General features: G+C 42.4%; 2 protein-coding genes across 5 annotated transcripts in view; both read right to left on the bottom strand.

Annotated features, from left to right (window-relative positions):
* Positions 1 to 4331, bottom strand: part of LOC115146890 (mucin-12-like) — a 36817-nt gene extending 32486 nt beyond the window's left edge. The window contains 1 exon segment of the mRNA XM_065004715.1: positions 4112 to 4331. Within this exon segment, the coding sequence (XP_064860787.1) occupies positions 4112 to 4130 (19 nt within the window). The 5' untranslated portion in view covers positions 4131 to 4331.
* A 774-nt stretch (positions 4332 to 5105) lies between these two features.
* xrcc4 (X-ray repair complementing defective repair in Chinese hamster cells 4) overlaps positions 5106 to 16270 on the bottom strand; it is a 38631-nt gene continuing 27466 nt past the window's right edge. For 3 of the 4 annotated variants that reach the window (XM_065004712.1, XM_029620194.2, XM_065004713.1), the window contains one exon: positions 5106 to 8351. In XM_065004712.1, coding sequence (XP_064860784.1) covers positions 8246 to 8351 — 106 coding nt within the window. In that variant the 3' untranslated portion in view covers positions 5106 to 8245. Of the gene's footprint in view, positions 8352 to 13922; positions 13952 to 16270 lie in introns of all 4 variants that reach the window. The other variant, XM_029620196.2, reaches the window with a different exon arrangement.

The following is a 16270-nucleotide window of genomic DNA, read 5'->3' as shown; positions in this document are numbered from 1 at the left end:
TCAACCTTCAACCTTGCTTCAACACAAACGCAGAGCTAGGGAGCCATAGTTGGGGCAGGTTCCAGACATAAGCGACATAATTTGAAGTCGGAAGTTTACATACACCTTGGCCAAATACATTTACTCAGTTTTTCCACAATTCCTGACATTTAATCCAAGTAAGACTTCCCTGTCTTACGTCAGTGAGGATCACCACTTTATTTTAAGAATGTGAAATGTCAGAATAATAGTAGAGAGAATGATTTACTTCATCTGTTATTTCTTTCATCAAATTCCCAGTGGGTCAGAAGTTTACATACACTCAATTAGTATTTGGTAGCATTGCTTTTAAATTGTTTAAATGGATCAAACGTTTCAGGTAGCCTTGAACAAGCTTCCCAAAATAAGCTGGGTGAATTTTGCCCCATTCCTTCTGACAGAGCTGGTGTAACTGAGTCAAGGTTTGTTAGCCTCCTTGCTCGCACACGCTTTTTCAGTTCTGACTTCAAATTTGCGATAGGATTGAGGTCAGGGCTTTGTGATGGCCACTCCAATACCTTGACTTTGTTGTCCTTAATTATGCCATTTTGCCACAACTTTGGAAGTCTGCTTGGGGTCATTGTCCATTTGGAAGACCCATTTGCAACCAAGCTTCAACTTCCTGACTGATGTCTTGCGGTGTCGCTTCAACATATCCACATAATTTTCCTCCCACATGATGCCAACTATTTTGTGAAGTGCACCAGTCCCTCCTGCAGCAAAGCACCCCCACAACATGATGCTGCCACCCCCATGCTTCACTGTTGGGATGGTGTTCTTCAGCTTACAAGCTTCCCCCTTTTTCTTCTAAACACGACATTATGGCCAAACAGTTTTATTTTTGTTTCATCAAACCAGAGGACATTTCTCCAAATAGTACAATCTTTGTCCCAATGTGCAGTTGAAAACCGTAGTCTGACTTTTTTATGACGGTTTTAGAGCAGTGGCTTCTTCCTTGCTGGGCGGTCTTTCAGGTTATGTCGATATAGGACTCGTTTTACTGTGGATATAGATACTTTTGTACCTGTTTCCTCCGGCATCTTCACAAGGTCCTTTGCTGTTGTTCTGGGATTGATTTGCACTTTTCGCACCAAAGTACGTGCATCTCTAGGAGACAGAACGCATCTCCTTCCTGAGCGGCATGATGGCTGCGTGGTCCCATGGTGTTTATACTTGCGTACTATTGTCTCTTCAGATGTTCATGGTACCTTCAGGCATTTGGAAATTTCTCCCAAGGACGAACCAGACATGTGGAGGTCTACAATTTTTTTCTGAGGTCTTGGCAGATTTCTTTTGATTTTGCCATGATATCAAGCAAAGAGGCACTGAGTTTGAAGGTAGGCCTTGAAATACATCCGCAGGTACACCTCCAATTGACTCAAAGTATGTCAATTAGCCTATCAGAAGCTTCTAAAGCCATGACATCATTTTCTGGAACTTTCCAAGCTGTTGAAAGGCGCATTCAACTTAGGATATGTAAACTTCTGACCCACTGGAATCGTGATACAGTGAATTATAAGTGAAACAATCAGTCTGTAAACAATTGTTGGAAAAAGTACTTGTGTCATGCACAAAGTAGATGTCCTAACCGACTTTCCAAAACGATTGTTTGTTAACAATACATTTGTGAAGTGGTTGAAAAACTAGTTTTAATGACTTCAACCTAAGTGTATGTAAACTTCTGACTTCAACTGTATATTATTTTTTTAAGGAACTCAGTCGGAATCTCAACTTACTGTTTAGTTCGAATAGTAGAATACACAAGGTGTAAGTTAAACATTTGGTTGTGCATCAGCAGTTTTTCTCTTGTATTGTCGGTCACTGAGTTACTCAATTAGCCAAGTCAGCTAACAATTTTTTGCTTGGTAAGTTAGTCTAAGCAGCTACTTAAACTTGTAGTAATCATGGCCAAATATTGACCACGCAGGGCACGTGCCCAGGGGCCCTGACCTCCAGGGGGCCCCCATTGATTTTGTTAGTCACTCTCGCTCAAATATCATTAACATGGCATAAGTCATGTGTAGAAATGCAGGTAATTAACTTTAAAACTGCAAAAAAGTGTATCTCCACCCCATGGCAAAATTGGTATAATTGCAGGAAATTTGCTTTAAAAACAGCATCTGTGCCCTATGGCAAAACGAGTAGAATTCCATGAAATATGTTATAAATAAAAAATGGTGGGGCGCTGCTTTGATTAAGGTGAGTAGTATTGTAACAATCAAATGTCATGACACACTGTGACAACCGCGTCGACATGCAGGGACAACATCAGTCCAGCAGCTCCGTGGACACGGGATTAAGACACTGGGGACGACTTCACTACAGACGTTCCCGCGCGCAATTGGACAGCTGCCTGTGACGCGCGCGCCACTCGAAGGCATCCCCGAAGTCGAACAGATAAACTCGCTCGCCTCGCGCTCAGCCTCAACAGCTGTGCTGACAGAGGACAGCTGATCACAGATAAGGTTATCTATGTGAGAACATAAATCAACCTGGCCACCATAACACTGACATCTCTCTGGTGATAAATCACAGCAAGCCAAGCGTCAAACATGTCAATGAACAGATATCGATGTGAAACGGCAATTCGATTCGTATCCCTCTCTGATTGCAGTCCGGGAAGGAACTCCAAAAGTAAATGGTTCCATGTCCCTTATATAGTGGGAGGTGATAATACAATCATATTGTCACACAATAGTCATTTTATACAAGCAACTGTTCCAGAACACAATGGCCTTGTGTTAGGATGCAGACATAACAGGAGTCTATGAAAGGCCTTGACATCACAGATGAACGGAGCATAATGCTTAAGAAGTTACAACAGCTCACCTCAATTCTGTCACAACAGTAGACATGGTTCTTGTTGTTTAGGCTTTCGGTGTTGAAAACCCTACATGCTAAACTTGCTTCAACCTACTTCACTTCAATACAACAATGAAATGATTCAGTAAAACACAAACGCAGAGCTAGGGAGCCATAGTCAGGGCAGGTTCCAGACATAAGCGACATAAGCGTTTGCTTCGACCTCTGGCCACTAGGGGGCCCCGACCCAAAGCAAAATATATATTTTTTAAATTAATAAGGAACTCAGTCGAGAGCTCAACTCACTGTTTAGTTTGAATAGTAGAATAAACAAGGTGTAAGTTAAACATTTGGTTGTGCATCAGCAGTTTTTCTCTTGTGCTGTTAGTCACTGAGTTACTAAATTAGCCAAGTCAGCTAACAATTTTTTGCTTGGTAAGTTAGTCTATGCAGTTACTTAAACTTGTAGAAATCAGGGCCAAATATGGACCCGCAAGGCACGTGCCCAGGGGCCCTGACCTCCAGAGGGCCCCCATTGATTTTGTTAGTCACTCTCACTCAAATAAGTCATGTGTAGAATTGCAGGTAATTAACTTTAAAACTGTAAAAATGTATCTCCACCTCAAGGCAAAATGGGTATAATTGCAGGGAATGTGCTTTAAAACCGCATCTGTGCCCTATGGCGAAATGAGAAGAATTCCATGAAATATGTTATAAAGAAACAATGGTGGGGCGCTAGAGAGTAGCGTTGGAACGATCAATGAAATGACACACTGTGACAACCGCTTCGACAAGCAGGGACAACATCAGTCCAGCAGATCAGTGGACACGGGATTAAGACACACACACCTGGCTGAAACTGGGGACGACTTTACTACGGACGTTACCGTGCGCAACTGGACAGCTGCCTGTGACGCGCGCCACTCGGAGGCGTCCCCGAAGTTGAATTGATAAACTCGCTCGCCTCGCGCTCAGCCTCAGCAGCTGTGCTGACAAGGTTATTTGTGACCAGCTCATCGGTGATCAGCTGTCCTCTATCAGTGTGAGAACATAAATCAACCTGGCCACCATAACGCTGACATCTCTCTGGTGATAAATCACAGCAAGCCAAGCGTCAGACATGTCAATGAACAGATATCGATGTGAAACTGCAAATGGACTCGTAGGCTAAGCGACGGGAGTAAACCGCAGTTTGTTTGAAAGGCATAATAAGACAAACCTTAGTATATGATAAAATACAATATGCCTACATAAAGAAAAATCAATTAAATTAACATTTATAATATCATACCCTGGGTCCTGATATCCATCAAGTAAGTATTCGATCTAGTTTCCAAAGAGCCCGGGTTCCAGTCCCAGAACAAGGTCCAGAAGAGTAGATTAGCGCACAGATGTTTTGGTCCCAGCTGTTATAGCGCTCTCTTTTCCTCTCTCTTCGGAGCGCAGTCTGCTCGGTCATCAACTAGGAGTCTCCTCCACTCTGCCTCGGTTGCAAGTTCAAATCCTTCTCACACCCGCTACTATTATCTGTCACCAGCAAGAGGAGGGGCACACGTCCTACACCCCAATGTTGATACCGCCCCGTATCAGAAAACAGAGAGAGAGAGAGAGAAAGGTGGAAACTGAGCTGCACTTCCTAACCTCCTGCCAAACGTATGACCATAATAGAGAGAGAGACATTTCCCTCAGATTACACAGACCCACAAAGAATTCGAAAACAAACCCAATATCGATAAACTCCCATATCTATTCGGTGAAATCCCAGTGTTCCATCACAGAAGCAAGATGTATGATCTGTTGCCACAAGAAAAGAACAACCAGTTAAGAACAAACACTATTGTAAATACAACCCATATTTCTGTTTATTTATCTTCCCTTTTGTACTTTTAACTATTTGCACATATGGCATTTGAAATGTCTTTATTCTTTTGGAACCTTTGTGAGTGTAATGTTTACAATACATTTTTATTGTTTATTTCTCTTCTGTTTATTATCTACTTCACTTGCTTTGGCAATGTAAACATATGTTTCCCATGACAATAAAGCCCTTCAATTGAATTGAGAGAGGAGAGAGAGAGACGCCCCAATTTATGCTCTATAACTTTCAATGACTCAGTAGGTCGCTGGCGGAATCCCAAACTCCGGGAATAATTTCACAATGTTTTCAATGTCTTCCGGGATGCGATATAAGACATGTGTAGCTTTAACATACACATTATGTGCGTAGAGTAGCCAGAACCGATCATTACCGTACCACAGTTAACATACTAAAGACCACAACAACGTTTGTTATACTTCATGTTGTTAACCTACGTTTTTATTACACTTTACTCGTGTTTCATACACATAAAGAACCAACACTTCTCTTCATCATACTAAAAACAGCACAAAGACTGATCTTTACACAGTTAATGTTTTGTCCATATCGAGTATAAAAAGATTCCCTTTGTTACAGCATTATAAATTATTATAAATGGTGCAACTACAAAAAAATATATATGTCTAATTCCCTTCTCTCTATATAACGGTCTCCTTGACTTCCTCTGTGTAGTAGTGGGCTGGGCTAAGTAGTGACAGTGATAGAGAAGGACACGGGAGGGAGTGGTGGAGGATTAACAGCGAGATGGAGGCTAGAGAAGAGCGGGAAGTAATACTGGTAGAGGAAGGGTGGCTGCGCAGAGGTGTTGAGCTAGGTATTCAGGCGTTTGTTCCAGCCTTGCTAGAACCCGATGCGACATGTCAAGGTCCTGATTGTCCTTAGGTTAGGTAGAGGAAGGGGTAGGACACGAGCCAGGACCAAGCATTTCGCTACACTCGCATTAACATCTGCTAACCATGTGTATGTGACAAATAAAATTTGATTTGATTTGACATGCTCAGTCAGGTTCTAGCAAGGCTGATTAGTAGAACCAGGTGTTGGCCACCCCTGTGTAGAGGGATAGAGAGACTGAAGCAACCAACTGGGAACACAGTGGTTGAACCAATGTTTCAACGTCATTTGTCAACCTATTGCAGACGTGGAATCCACGTGGAAAGTACAGTTCCCGCGCAGCCCAGTCAAAACTGTTCGCTGCTCTGGCCCCCCAATGGTGGAACAAACTCCCTCACGACGCCAGGACAGCGGAGTCAATCACCACCTTCCGGAGACACCTGAAACCCCACCTCTTTCAGGAATACCTAGGATAGGATAAAGTAATCCTTCTCACCCCCCCCCCCCCTTAAAAGATTTAGATGCACTATTGTAAAGTGGCTGTTCCACTGGATGTCTTAAGGTGAACGCACCAATTTGTAAGTCGCTCTGGATAAGAGCGTCTGCTAAATGACTTAAATGTAAATGTAATGAAAGCACATTTGGATTTTCAAAAAGTAAACTAATGCGGTTTTCATCACATTTCAACAAGCATTGCAAACATTGAAATTAGGATAAAGATTCAACTTAAATACTAACCTGACTTACAATCTAATTTCAACATAATCACCAGAACTTTGTAAATGTTGAAATTGTGTTGAAAACTCCACATAGAAACGGTAAAAATCTTTTTCATCCTATATTTGTTGTTTCAACGTTGAGAGTAAAATGGAATGTTTGAATCAAAGTCAACGTTTCAACACCATGCCATCAACCTAAATAAAGAGGTACACTACATTACCAAAAGTATGTGGACACCTGCTCGTCGAACATCTCATTCCAAAATCATGAGCATTAATATGGAGTTGGTCCCCCTTTGCTGCTATATGTTGGAACATTGCTGTTGGGGACTTGCTTCCATTCAGCCACAGGAGCATTCGTGAAGTCGGGCACTGATGTTGGGCGATTAGGCCAATTGGACTCTACGACTGTTTCCACTGCTCCTAGAGTCCAATGGCAGCGAGCTTTACACCATTCCAGCATACGCTTGGCATTGCGCATGGTGATCTTAGGCTTGTGTGTTGCTGCTCGGCCATGGAAACCCAGACGATTTTTACGCGCTACACGGTTCAGCACTCGCCAGTCCTGTTCTGCGAGCTTGTGTGGCCTACCACTTCTCAGCTGAGCCGTTGTTGCTCCTAGACGTTTCCACTTCACAATAACAGCACCTACAGTTGACCGGGGCAGCTCTAGCAGGGCCAAAACTTGACGAACTGGCTTGTTGGAAAGGTGGCACCCAATGATTGAGCTCTTCAGTAAGGCAATTCTACTGACAATGTTTGTCTATGGAGATTACATGGCTGTGTGCTCATTTTATTCACCTGTCATCAACAGGTGTGGCTGAAACAGCCAAATCCACTAGTTTGAAGGGGTGTCCACATTATTTTGTATATATATAGTGTATATTGAAATAAAATGTGAAGCCACTCCAACAATTCCTGCCTGAACAGCGACTCCTACAGGTATATGAGGGGTAATGCACTTCAGTGAGAACGAGTCTATCATCTAGTTGCCTACCTCCATGTATCCTACTTAGCTTTGGAAACAAGCTTGTATATGCTGAGCCATCATGTCAACACAGTTAGACATCGATCAACTTTCATACTCATCTGCGTAGACTACCATTGAATCGTTGAAAGTAACTCCTCTGACAATAGCTGTACACTTAAATAAATAATTTAAAAATTATATGTTGATTAAATTGTACAATTGTAAGGCAACCAGCTGCAATAGGATTGCGAGCTTGCCAAAACATTTTTCCAAAACACATTTTTCTGTCTGTTTGCAAAAATTTTTTTTTTAAATGATTTGTGCTTTCAACGACATACTCTCGCAGAGTTGTCTCCATCGTTTCCTTGGAGCTGGCGTGCTCGGTGCCCTCCTGGCAAAGCTTTTCCAATTCAGCGTCACATTGCGGTTTATCAACGCACCTATACATACTGCGGACAAGTTTGACACCGGTGTGCACATCAATAGCTTCAGACTAAGGTAACTTGTTCGGAGGGTCGAAGAGCCCCCCCCCCCATGAATATAAAATGTTCCCTCGGTCATGTCCTCCTCGAGCCGGGCCTGGATGGTTACCTTACAATTGTACGCTGAATATATTTATTTATTTATTTATTTGACAGTGTATGTGAAAGTACATTCCGACTCACGTTAGATTTATGTATGCAGAGTGAAACTAGGTATTACTATCCATAGTTGATTGGATCTTTCTCATTTTAAAATGATTTACCATCATCACCTTAAATAGGATGCCAAATTCATGATATTAATAATACACTTTTACATTTGGATCTGTAAGGTGGAAGGAATAGGATGGAAGCTCCTTCACCGCACTGTTTACACCTATCCAGATCTTTCAGATCTCCAAACATCAAAGGGGTTAATCAGGGGAAGGGGTTCTAAGAGAGTTGGGACTGGCTGATAGAGTGACAGACGAAAGTGATGGAGGGAGAGAGAGATGAAAGGAGTGAGGGAGGGAAAGAATTTGATTGAGGAGTGAGTGGTTAGAACTCAGATGTCCTCAAACAGGTCCTCAGCATCAGGAATGACATCACTAGAATGCTGGGGAGCCTGGTCCTTATTGGCTGCTGCTCTGGATGATGGCAGGGGGTCCCTCCTGGCCAATGAAACAAACAAAAATGTCAGACTAATCCAAGCAGGAAAGCAATGACTGTTGCTGACTGTACTGATTATTACATGTATTGCGTCGGGGTGTGTGCAAGGTTTTCTTTTCTAACCAATGGCTGTCTACCTGTATGGAAAACCACATTGAATGCATACCCCTGACATTCAAAGCTAGGGCTGTCTGCACTTTTCGACACATAAGTGCACACACAAGCACACACACACCATAAAGACAGAGGAGAGAAGAGCCCTATACTATGAATCAGGTTTGAAGAGTTAGCGAGGTAACTTTGGTCAAGTCTGAGTTCAACTCGGGATAACTGGTACCATGAAAGTGGCTGACTTTTTAGCCAGTTAAAAGTATTTGGCAACAAATGTTTCAGAACTTACCTTCTCCGGGGGTACCTAACTCCATTTATATCGAATGAAGTGTCTGAGCTGCGGGTTGAGGACCAATGAAATCAGATACCCTCCCTCTTGCAAAGATTGCTTTTAGGAGACCGATTAATCGAATATTTAATCAAATGTTTTTGTGTGTATCACTATTTTTAATGTCTATAACAATACACATTTAGTAATGACAGCATTTGCTTTCCAAACTATGTTTTTCGTGCGTATTTAGAAATTTGCTAAAGGCAAATTAACAGCCGCACCCAACCATAGACATACAGTGCATTCGGAAAGTGTTCAGACCCATGAACTTTTTCCCATATTGTTACATTACAACCTTACTCTAAAATGGATAGAATAGTTTTTTCCCCTCATCAATCTACACACAATACTCCATAATGACAGAGCAAAAACACTAGTAGGGTTGCAGAGGGAGGGTATATTACTGGTAACTTTTTCAAAAGTTTACCAGTAAACTTTAAGCATTTTGGTCACTTTTAAGTCATTTTGTGGCCTTTTGGAGAATTTCAGATTATCACAGCTGTCTAATCATCTCCGGCCATATCACATATAAAATATATAAAATAATCATATAAGACGATATTAGAATTAAAAAATAGATTGGCAAAGCTGTCAAACATGATGCTAAATATAAACCATCAATTTAGTGAATAACATTGGTGTTTAATATGAGGGTAACATAAAAAATAAAAAAAACATGTACACACTTATTTGACTATGTCAATATGTTTTTTTATTGTAAATGTTTCGGTGTCAAACTGGTGGCAGTTGTGAAAATAATCTATAGTTGGAAGAGTTGCAGAGATGAATAAAAAATAATCCATTGTTGATTAGATACATTTGTCAATCACTTGGCCATTTCCTCTTGAACCTTATGGCCTTTCTACTAGAAACTCATGGACAGATATAAAACATTTATACGGTATATTAATACGTTATTCTAAAGTTAAGTATACATTACCATAGTTACCATAGATTGCCTGCTACTACCAAAAGTTTCAGTGACTTTAGCAAATGATCAGTAGTTTTGCAAGTTGCCTGGAGGCAACACACACAGGGAGATATTGATTCCATTATAGAGTGCATGGAGGCAGGCGCACACCACACCAACACAACCCATTACCATTCTTACCCCGAATGTTCAAACAGCACCTGTAAGCCATTTACACACACCGAGCTCTCTCCTTTGTGGAAACAGTTTGTCAATAGTTGGGAGCAGGTTTTGCAGTGCTGTGTGTGCGCCGGCGCATCTTTGAGCTGAGTCACTTCACTGTAACACACTACAGTAACTGCTAATGAGTAAACAGGTTTGATACACACCGCTTTAACAGAGCTATTGGTCATATGCCGAACTGACAGCAGACACTTGTAACACATTAAAGGGACACATCGGGATTTATCTACTTCCCCAGATTCAGATGAACTTGTGCGTACCATTTTTATGTCTCTGTGTCCAGTATGAAGATGGGAGGTAGTTTTGCGAGCCAATGATAACTAGCGTTAGCGCAACGACTGGAAGTCTATGGGAATCTGCTAGCAGATAAGCATATAGATAAGCATAGACTTAACGCTTGTTAGCAATTTGCCCTGGCACTAGTTAGAAACTTCCTTCAAAACTGCACATGCAGACATAAAAATGATATCTACGAGTTCATCGGACTCTGGATAAGTAGATAAAGGGCCTCATTGCCAAAATCCTGAGGTATCCCTTTAACACGATTAACTCACGTCCTTCCACCCTCCAGCAGTCCACTCGTTAAACACAGCCGCAATATTAATGAGGGCTAACAGTGCAGACAGAACTGGCACTGTCACAATTGTGTGTGTGTGTAGATGAAATCAGCAGTCTTGATTTCTTCCCTGCTGAAAGTACAGAAGGAGGGAGCGAAATATAACCATGGCTACAGCGCAGTCAGCGCTTCACTATGCAGACGGAAAAGGTAAAACAGAGGGAGAGAAAGAATAAAGTAGGTGGCTGGTGAGTTCTCTTTCCTCAGGTGCATTCCCTTTGAGGAGCTCCATTTGACCTCACCCAATTGCTCCTAGTAAATAATCTCATTAACAAAAGGCTCACCTCTGACCTTTAGCCTCTGACTGACAGGCCACCTGTGTGAGTGTGGTGTATGCAGAGAGCAAAGCCATCCAACTTGTTTTCAATCATTATCACCAATATGAGAAAATAGTTACACCCATGGAAACACACACACACACACACACACACACACACACACACACACACACACACAGGTGGTCCTGTGACATACCAGGAACCTTACCCCCATCCCCAAGGTTAATGTTTCTGTATGAAACAGAAGGTAGAGCTGACTGATGTAAACACAGATTCCTGTCTCTGAACCTCAGATGGAGAAGGTTAGTGTGTGTGTGCGTCAGTCTTTAATAGTTTGTGCCAAGTATTGTTTACAAACCCACGCAAACCAGCACCATGCAGCCACACACACACACACAAACACGAGTACACACGAGCAAACACATAGCGCTGTGTCAATACCTTGTCTTGTAGTGATTATCGGTGCTGATGGTTTACAGGGCTTGTACGTGTGTGTGTGTGTTTGGGAACTGCAGTATAATCTAGACCAGAGAGGGTTAGTTTGACATGGGGAAATCAGCCGAGGAACAGCAGAACAGTAAACGGACAGACCCACATTCTCTACAACTCAAGCCCCACTGAGTATGACACCTTTTACACCAAGAAATGACACAACATGCAACAATTTCAAAAGACTGTACTGAGTTACAGTTCATATAAGGAAATCAGTCAATTGAAATAAATTCATTAGGCCCTAATCTATGGATTTCACATGACTGGGAATACAGAAATGCATCTGTTGGTCACAGATACCTTAAAAAAAGGTTGGGGTGTGGATCAGAAAACCAGTCAGTATCTGGTGTGACCACCATTTGCCTCATGCAGCGCAACACATCTCCTTCACATAGAGTTGATCAGGCTGTTGACTGTAGCCTGTGGAATGTTGTCCCACTCCTCTCGCGCGAAGTTGCTGGATATTGGTGGGAACTGGAACACACTGTCATACACGTCGATCCAGAACATCCCAAACATGTTCAATAGGTGACATGTCTGGTGAGTACTCAGGCTGGGATATTTTCAGCTTCCAGGATTTGTGTACAGATCCTTGCGACATGGGGCCGTGCATTATCATGCTGAAACAGGAGGTGATGGGCGGTGGCTGAATGGCACAACAATGGACCTCAGGATCTCGCCACGGTATCTCTGTGCATTCAAATTGCCATCGATAAAATGCAATTGTGTTTCGTTGTCCGTAGCTTATTCCTGCCCATACCATAATGCCACCGACACCATGGGTCACTACTTCCACAATGTTGACCTCAGCAAACCGCTCACCCACACTCGTCTCAGACCATCCCGCAGGTGAAGAAGCTGACGCTGTTTGATTAGATTATTGATATACAACACCTGTCAGGTGGATGGGTTGTCATGGCAAAGGAGAAAAGCTCAGTAACAGGGATGTAAACCAATTTGCGCAAAACATTTGAGAGAAATACACTTTTTGTGCGGATGGAACATTTCTGGGATCTTTTATTTTTGCTCATATTGCGTTTAAATTTTTGCCCAGTATAAGACTTTCTCGAATCAAAGCCCCTACTGGACTGTCAGTCTGTGTCTCCTTAGCTTTACCCAGAATCTTCTCTTAAATATCCAATGCCCCCACAATACTTTATTAAAATCAACAGACATGTGATCTGATATTTAGACCACACTGTGCTTGTATATCAACAACCAACAAGAACACGGAGAAATAAACAACCGCTTTCAGAACAAAGAGCAGCAGTTAAAACATGGCTTCGGGTCTTATTGTGCCAAGAGTTAGTTCTCCTGCAGCTGACGTATAGTACAGTACTAATCTTCCCCTGACCAGCTGGACCGCCTGAAGCTACCTGGTGTGATTGATATTGACATTGTACTGCATAGTAGAGAAGAGTTTGCAAGTAAGCATTTCACTTTACCGAGCGCACGTGATCAATACACTGATTTGATGTGTGTGTGTGTGTGTGTATGCATGTGTGCCGCCTGAAGCTACCTGTTGTGTGTGTGTGTGTGTGTGTGTGTGTGTGCCAGCATGTGTGTGCGTTTTAGTCTAAAACACAATTAGCAGTACCATAAAGCCAGAGAGCCTGCAGGAGAGCAGTGGCATTTTAACACTAATAAAGTGAGTTGCAGTGTAGATGTGATAGGGCCGGAGGGTGGCCAGCTGTGGTGTTTTCCACAGGTTGTCCTCAAGCACACTGCAGGAGTGGAAAGTGTGAGGTCAGCTGGTTGGGTAAGTTCAGGAACGGCCGAGTGGGCAGCTACAACATGGAGAGACTATGGGCCAACAAATATATTGTTTCGTTCTGTTGAATCTCCTCTCTTTCTCCTCTACTCCCTTCTCTTGTCCTCTCCGGGTCGTTCCATAACATTTCAGCAAACCATGACACCCATGTGTTTTTCCCCCTGTTCACGGACATTTGTAATTTAAGCTGTTGGGTTTATATCCCATCCTGCATCCTGATATTACCAGGTTGACCACTAGATGGTGCTGTTCCTGCTATTTGGTGATCATTGTTAATGGGATAGTTCACCCAAATTACAAAAGTAAATACTGTTTTTCTTACCCTGTAAGCAGGCTATGGACCAGGTATGACAGCAACCCATGCTTTGGTTTTGTTTAGCTGGCCACTGTTTCAAATGCAAACTTTGACAATTTCTTTGGATTCCTCATGTCTAACTCAATAGCTAGGTTTTCATCCAATTGGCTACAGATTTTCATGTGAATATTCTCAAATCTGCATCAAAAAAAGTGCATTTTCCCACCAGAGATGCGTTTCCATCACATGTACTTGTTACAGTTAAAAGGCTGTGAGTGATGACAGTGTACATAAAACACATTTTGGCGGTTAAACTCCCACGTAACGAATAAAAAAATCCAAGTTAAATGGTTTTCCATCGCATTTAAAAAAATAAACTCTAGTGATGGTTCTCACAAAAATATATAGCGTGTGCAAACTCTAGTTTTGGCATGTGCAGTGTTGCTTAGAGCACACATATAGCCTACATGATGAGATTATTGTTATGGACAAAAGAGAGAGATTATAGAAAAAAAACTATACTCACATCAAAAGGTTGGACGGAAACCCTGGTTACTGTTAGAAAAAAGTATGGTACAAAACAAACATCAGGTACTATAACCCTAACCCTATAAATTAAAAATGGCTCATTTCAGTGCACTCAATTAGCATACTTGCTCAGAGATCAAATTACACTACCGTTCAACAGTTTGGGCTCACTAAGAAATGTTTTTTGAAAGAAAGGCACATTTTTTTGTCCATTAAAATAACATAAAATTGATAAGAAATAGTGTACACATTGATAATGTTGTAAATGACTATTGTAGCTGGAAATGGCAGATTTCTTTATGGAAGATCTACATAGACGTACAGAGGCCCATTTACCAGCAACCATCACTTCTGTGTTCCAATGGCTCGTGCGAAGCTGTGTACTACTCCTTTCACAGAACAGCACAAACTGTCTCTAACCAGAATAGAAAGAGGAGTGGGAGGCCCCAGTGCACAACTGAGCAAGAGGACAAGTACACCAGAGTGTCTAGTTTGAGAAACAGACACCTCACAAGTCCTCTACTGGCAGCTTCATTAAATAGTACTCGCAAAACACCAGTCTCAACGTCAACAGTGAAGAGGCGACTCTGGGATGCTGGCCTTCTTGGCAGAGTCACAAAGAATAAGCCATATCTCAGACTGGCCAATAAAAAGAAAAGATTAAGATGGGCAAAAGAACACAGACACTGGACAGAGGAACTCTGCCTAGAAGGCCAGCCTCCCGGAGTCACCTCTTCGCTGTTGACGTTGAGATTGGTGTTTATTGCGGGTACTATAAAATTAATTGAGGATTGGTGAGGAATCCATTTCTCAAACTAGACACTAATGTACTTGTCCTCTTGCTCAGTTGGGCTCCGGGACCTCCCACTCTTTCTATTCTGGTTAGAGCCAGTTTGTGCTGTTCTGTGAAGGGAGTAGTACACAGCGTTGTACGAGATCTTCAGTTTCTTGGCAATTTCTCGCATGGAATAGCCGTCATTTCTCAGAACAAGAATAGACCAACAAGTTCCAGAAGAAAGTTCTTTGTTTCTGGCAATTTTGAGCCTGTAATTGAACCCACAAATGCTGATGCTCCAGATACCAAATCAAATCACATTTTATTTGTCACATACACGTGGTTAGCAGATGTTAATGCGAGTGTAGCGAAATGCTTGTGCTTCTAGTTCCGACAATACAGTAATAACCAACGAGTAATCTAACCTAACAATTCCACAACAACTACCTTATACACAGAGTGTAAAGGAATGAAAGAATATGTACATACAAATATATTAATGAGTGATGGTACAGAACGGCATAGGCAAGATGCAGTAGATGGTATCGAGTACAGTATATACATATGAGATGAGTAATGTAGGGTATGTAAACATATAAAAGTGGCATTGTTTAAAGTGGATAGTGATACATGTATTACATCAAGATGGCAAGATGCAGTAGATGGTATAGAGTACAGTATATACATATAAAATGAGTAATGTAGGGTATGTAAACATTATATGAAGTGGCATTGTTTAAAGTGGATAGTGAAACATTTTTTACATCCATTTTTACATTATTAAAGTGGCTGGAGTTGAGTCAGTATGTTGGCAGCAGCCACTCAATGTTAGTGGTGGCTGTTTAACAGTCTGATGGCCTTGAGATAGAAGCTGTTTTTCAGTCTCTCGGTCCCTGCTTTGATGCACCTGTACTGACCTCGCCGTCTGGATGATAGCGGGGTGAACATGCAGTGACTCGGGTGGTTGTTGTCGTTGATGATCTTTATGGCCTTCCTGTGACATCGGGTGGTGTAGGTGTCCTGGAGGGCAGTTAGTTTGCCCCCGGTGATGCGTTGTGCAGACCTCACTACCCTCTGGAGAGCCTTACGGTTGTGGGCGGAGCAGTTGCCGTACCAGGGGGTGATACAGCCCGACAGGATGCTCTCGATTGTGCATCTGTGAAAGTTTGTGAGTGCTTTTGGTGACAAGACACATGTCTTCAGCCTCCTGAGGGTGAAGAGGCGCTGCTGCGCCTTCTTCACAAAGCTGTCTGTGTGGGTGGACCAATCCAGTTTGTCCGTGATGTGTACGCCGAGAAATTAAAACTTTCCACCTTCTCCACTACTGTCCCATCGATGTGGATAGGGGGGTGCCCCCTCTGCTGTTTCCTGAAGTCCACGCTCATCTCCTTTGTTTTGTTGACATTGAGTGTGAGGTTATTTTCCTGACACCACACTCGGAGGGTCCTCACCTCCTCCCTGTAGGCCGTCTCGTCGTTGTTGGTAATCAAGCCTACCACTGTAGTGTCGTCTGCAAACTTGATGATTGAGTTGGAGGCATGCATGGCCACGCAGTCATGGGTGAACAGGGA

This window comes from Oncorhynchus nerka, linkage group LG19 (assembly GCF_034236695.1).
Source record: "Oncorhynchus nerka isolate Pitt River linkage group LG19, Oner_Uvic_2.0, whole genome shotgun sequence".
NCBI lineage: Eukaryota > Metazoa > Chordata > Actinopteri > Salmoniformes > Salmonidae > Oncorhynchus > Oncorhynchus nerka.
The sequence above is the reverse complement of the archived record's forward strand: the minus strand, read 5'-3'. Positions and strand labels throughout refer to the sequence as shown.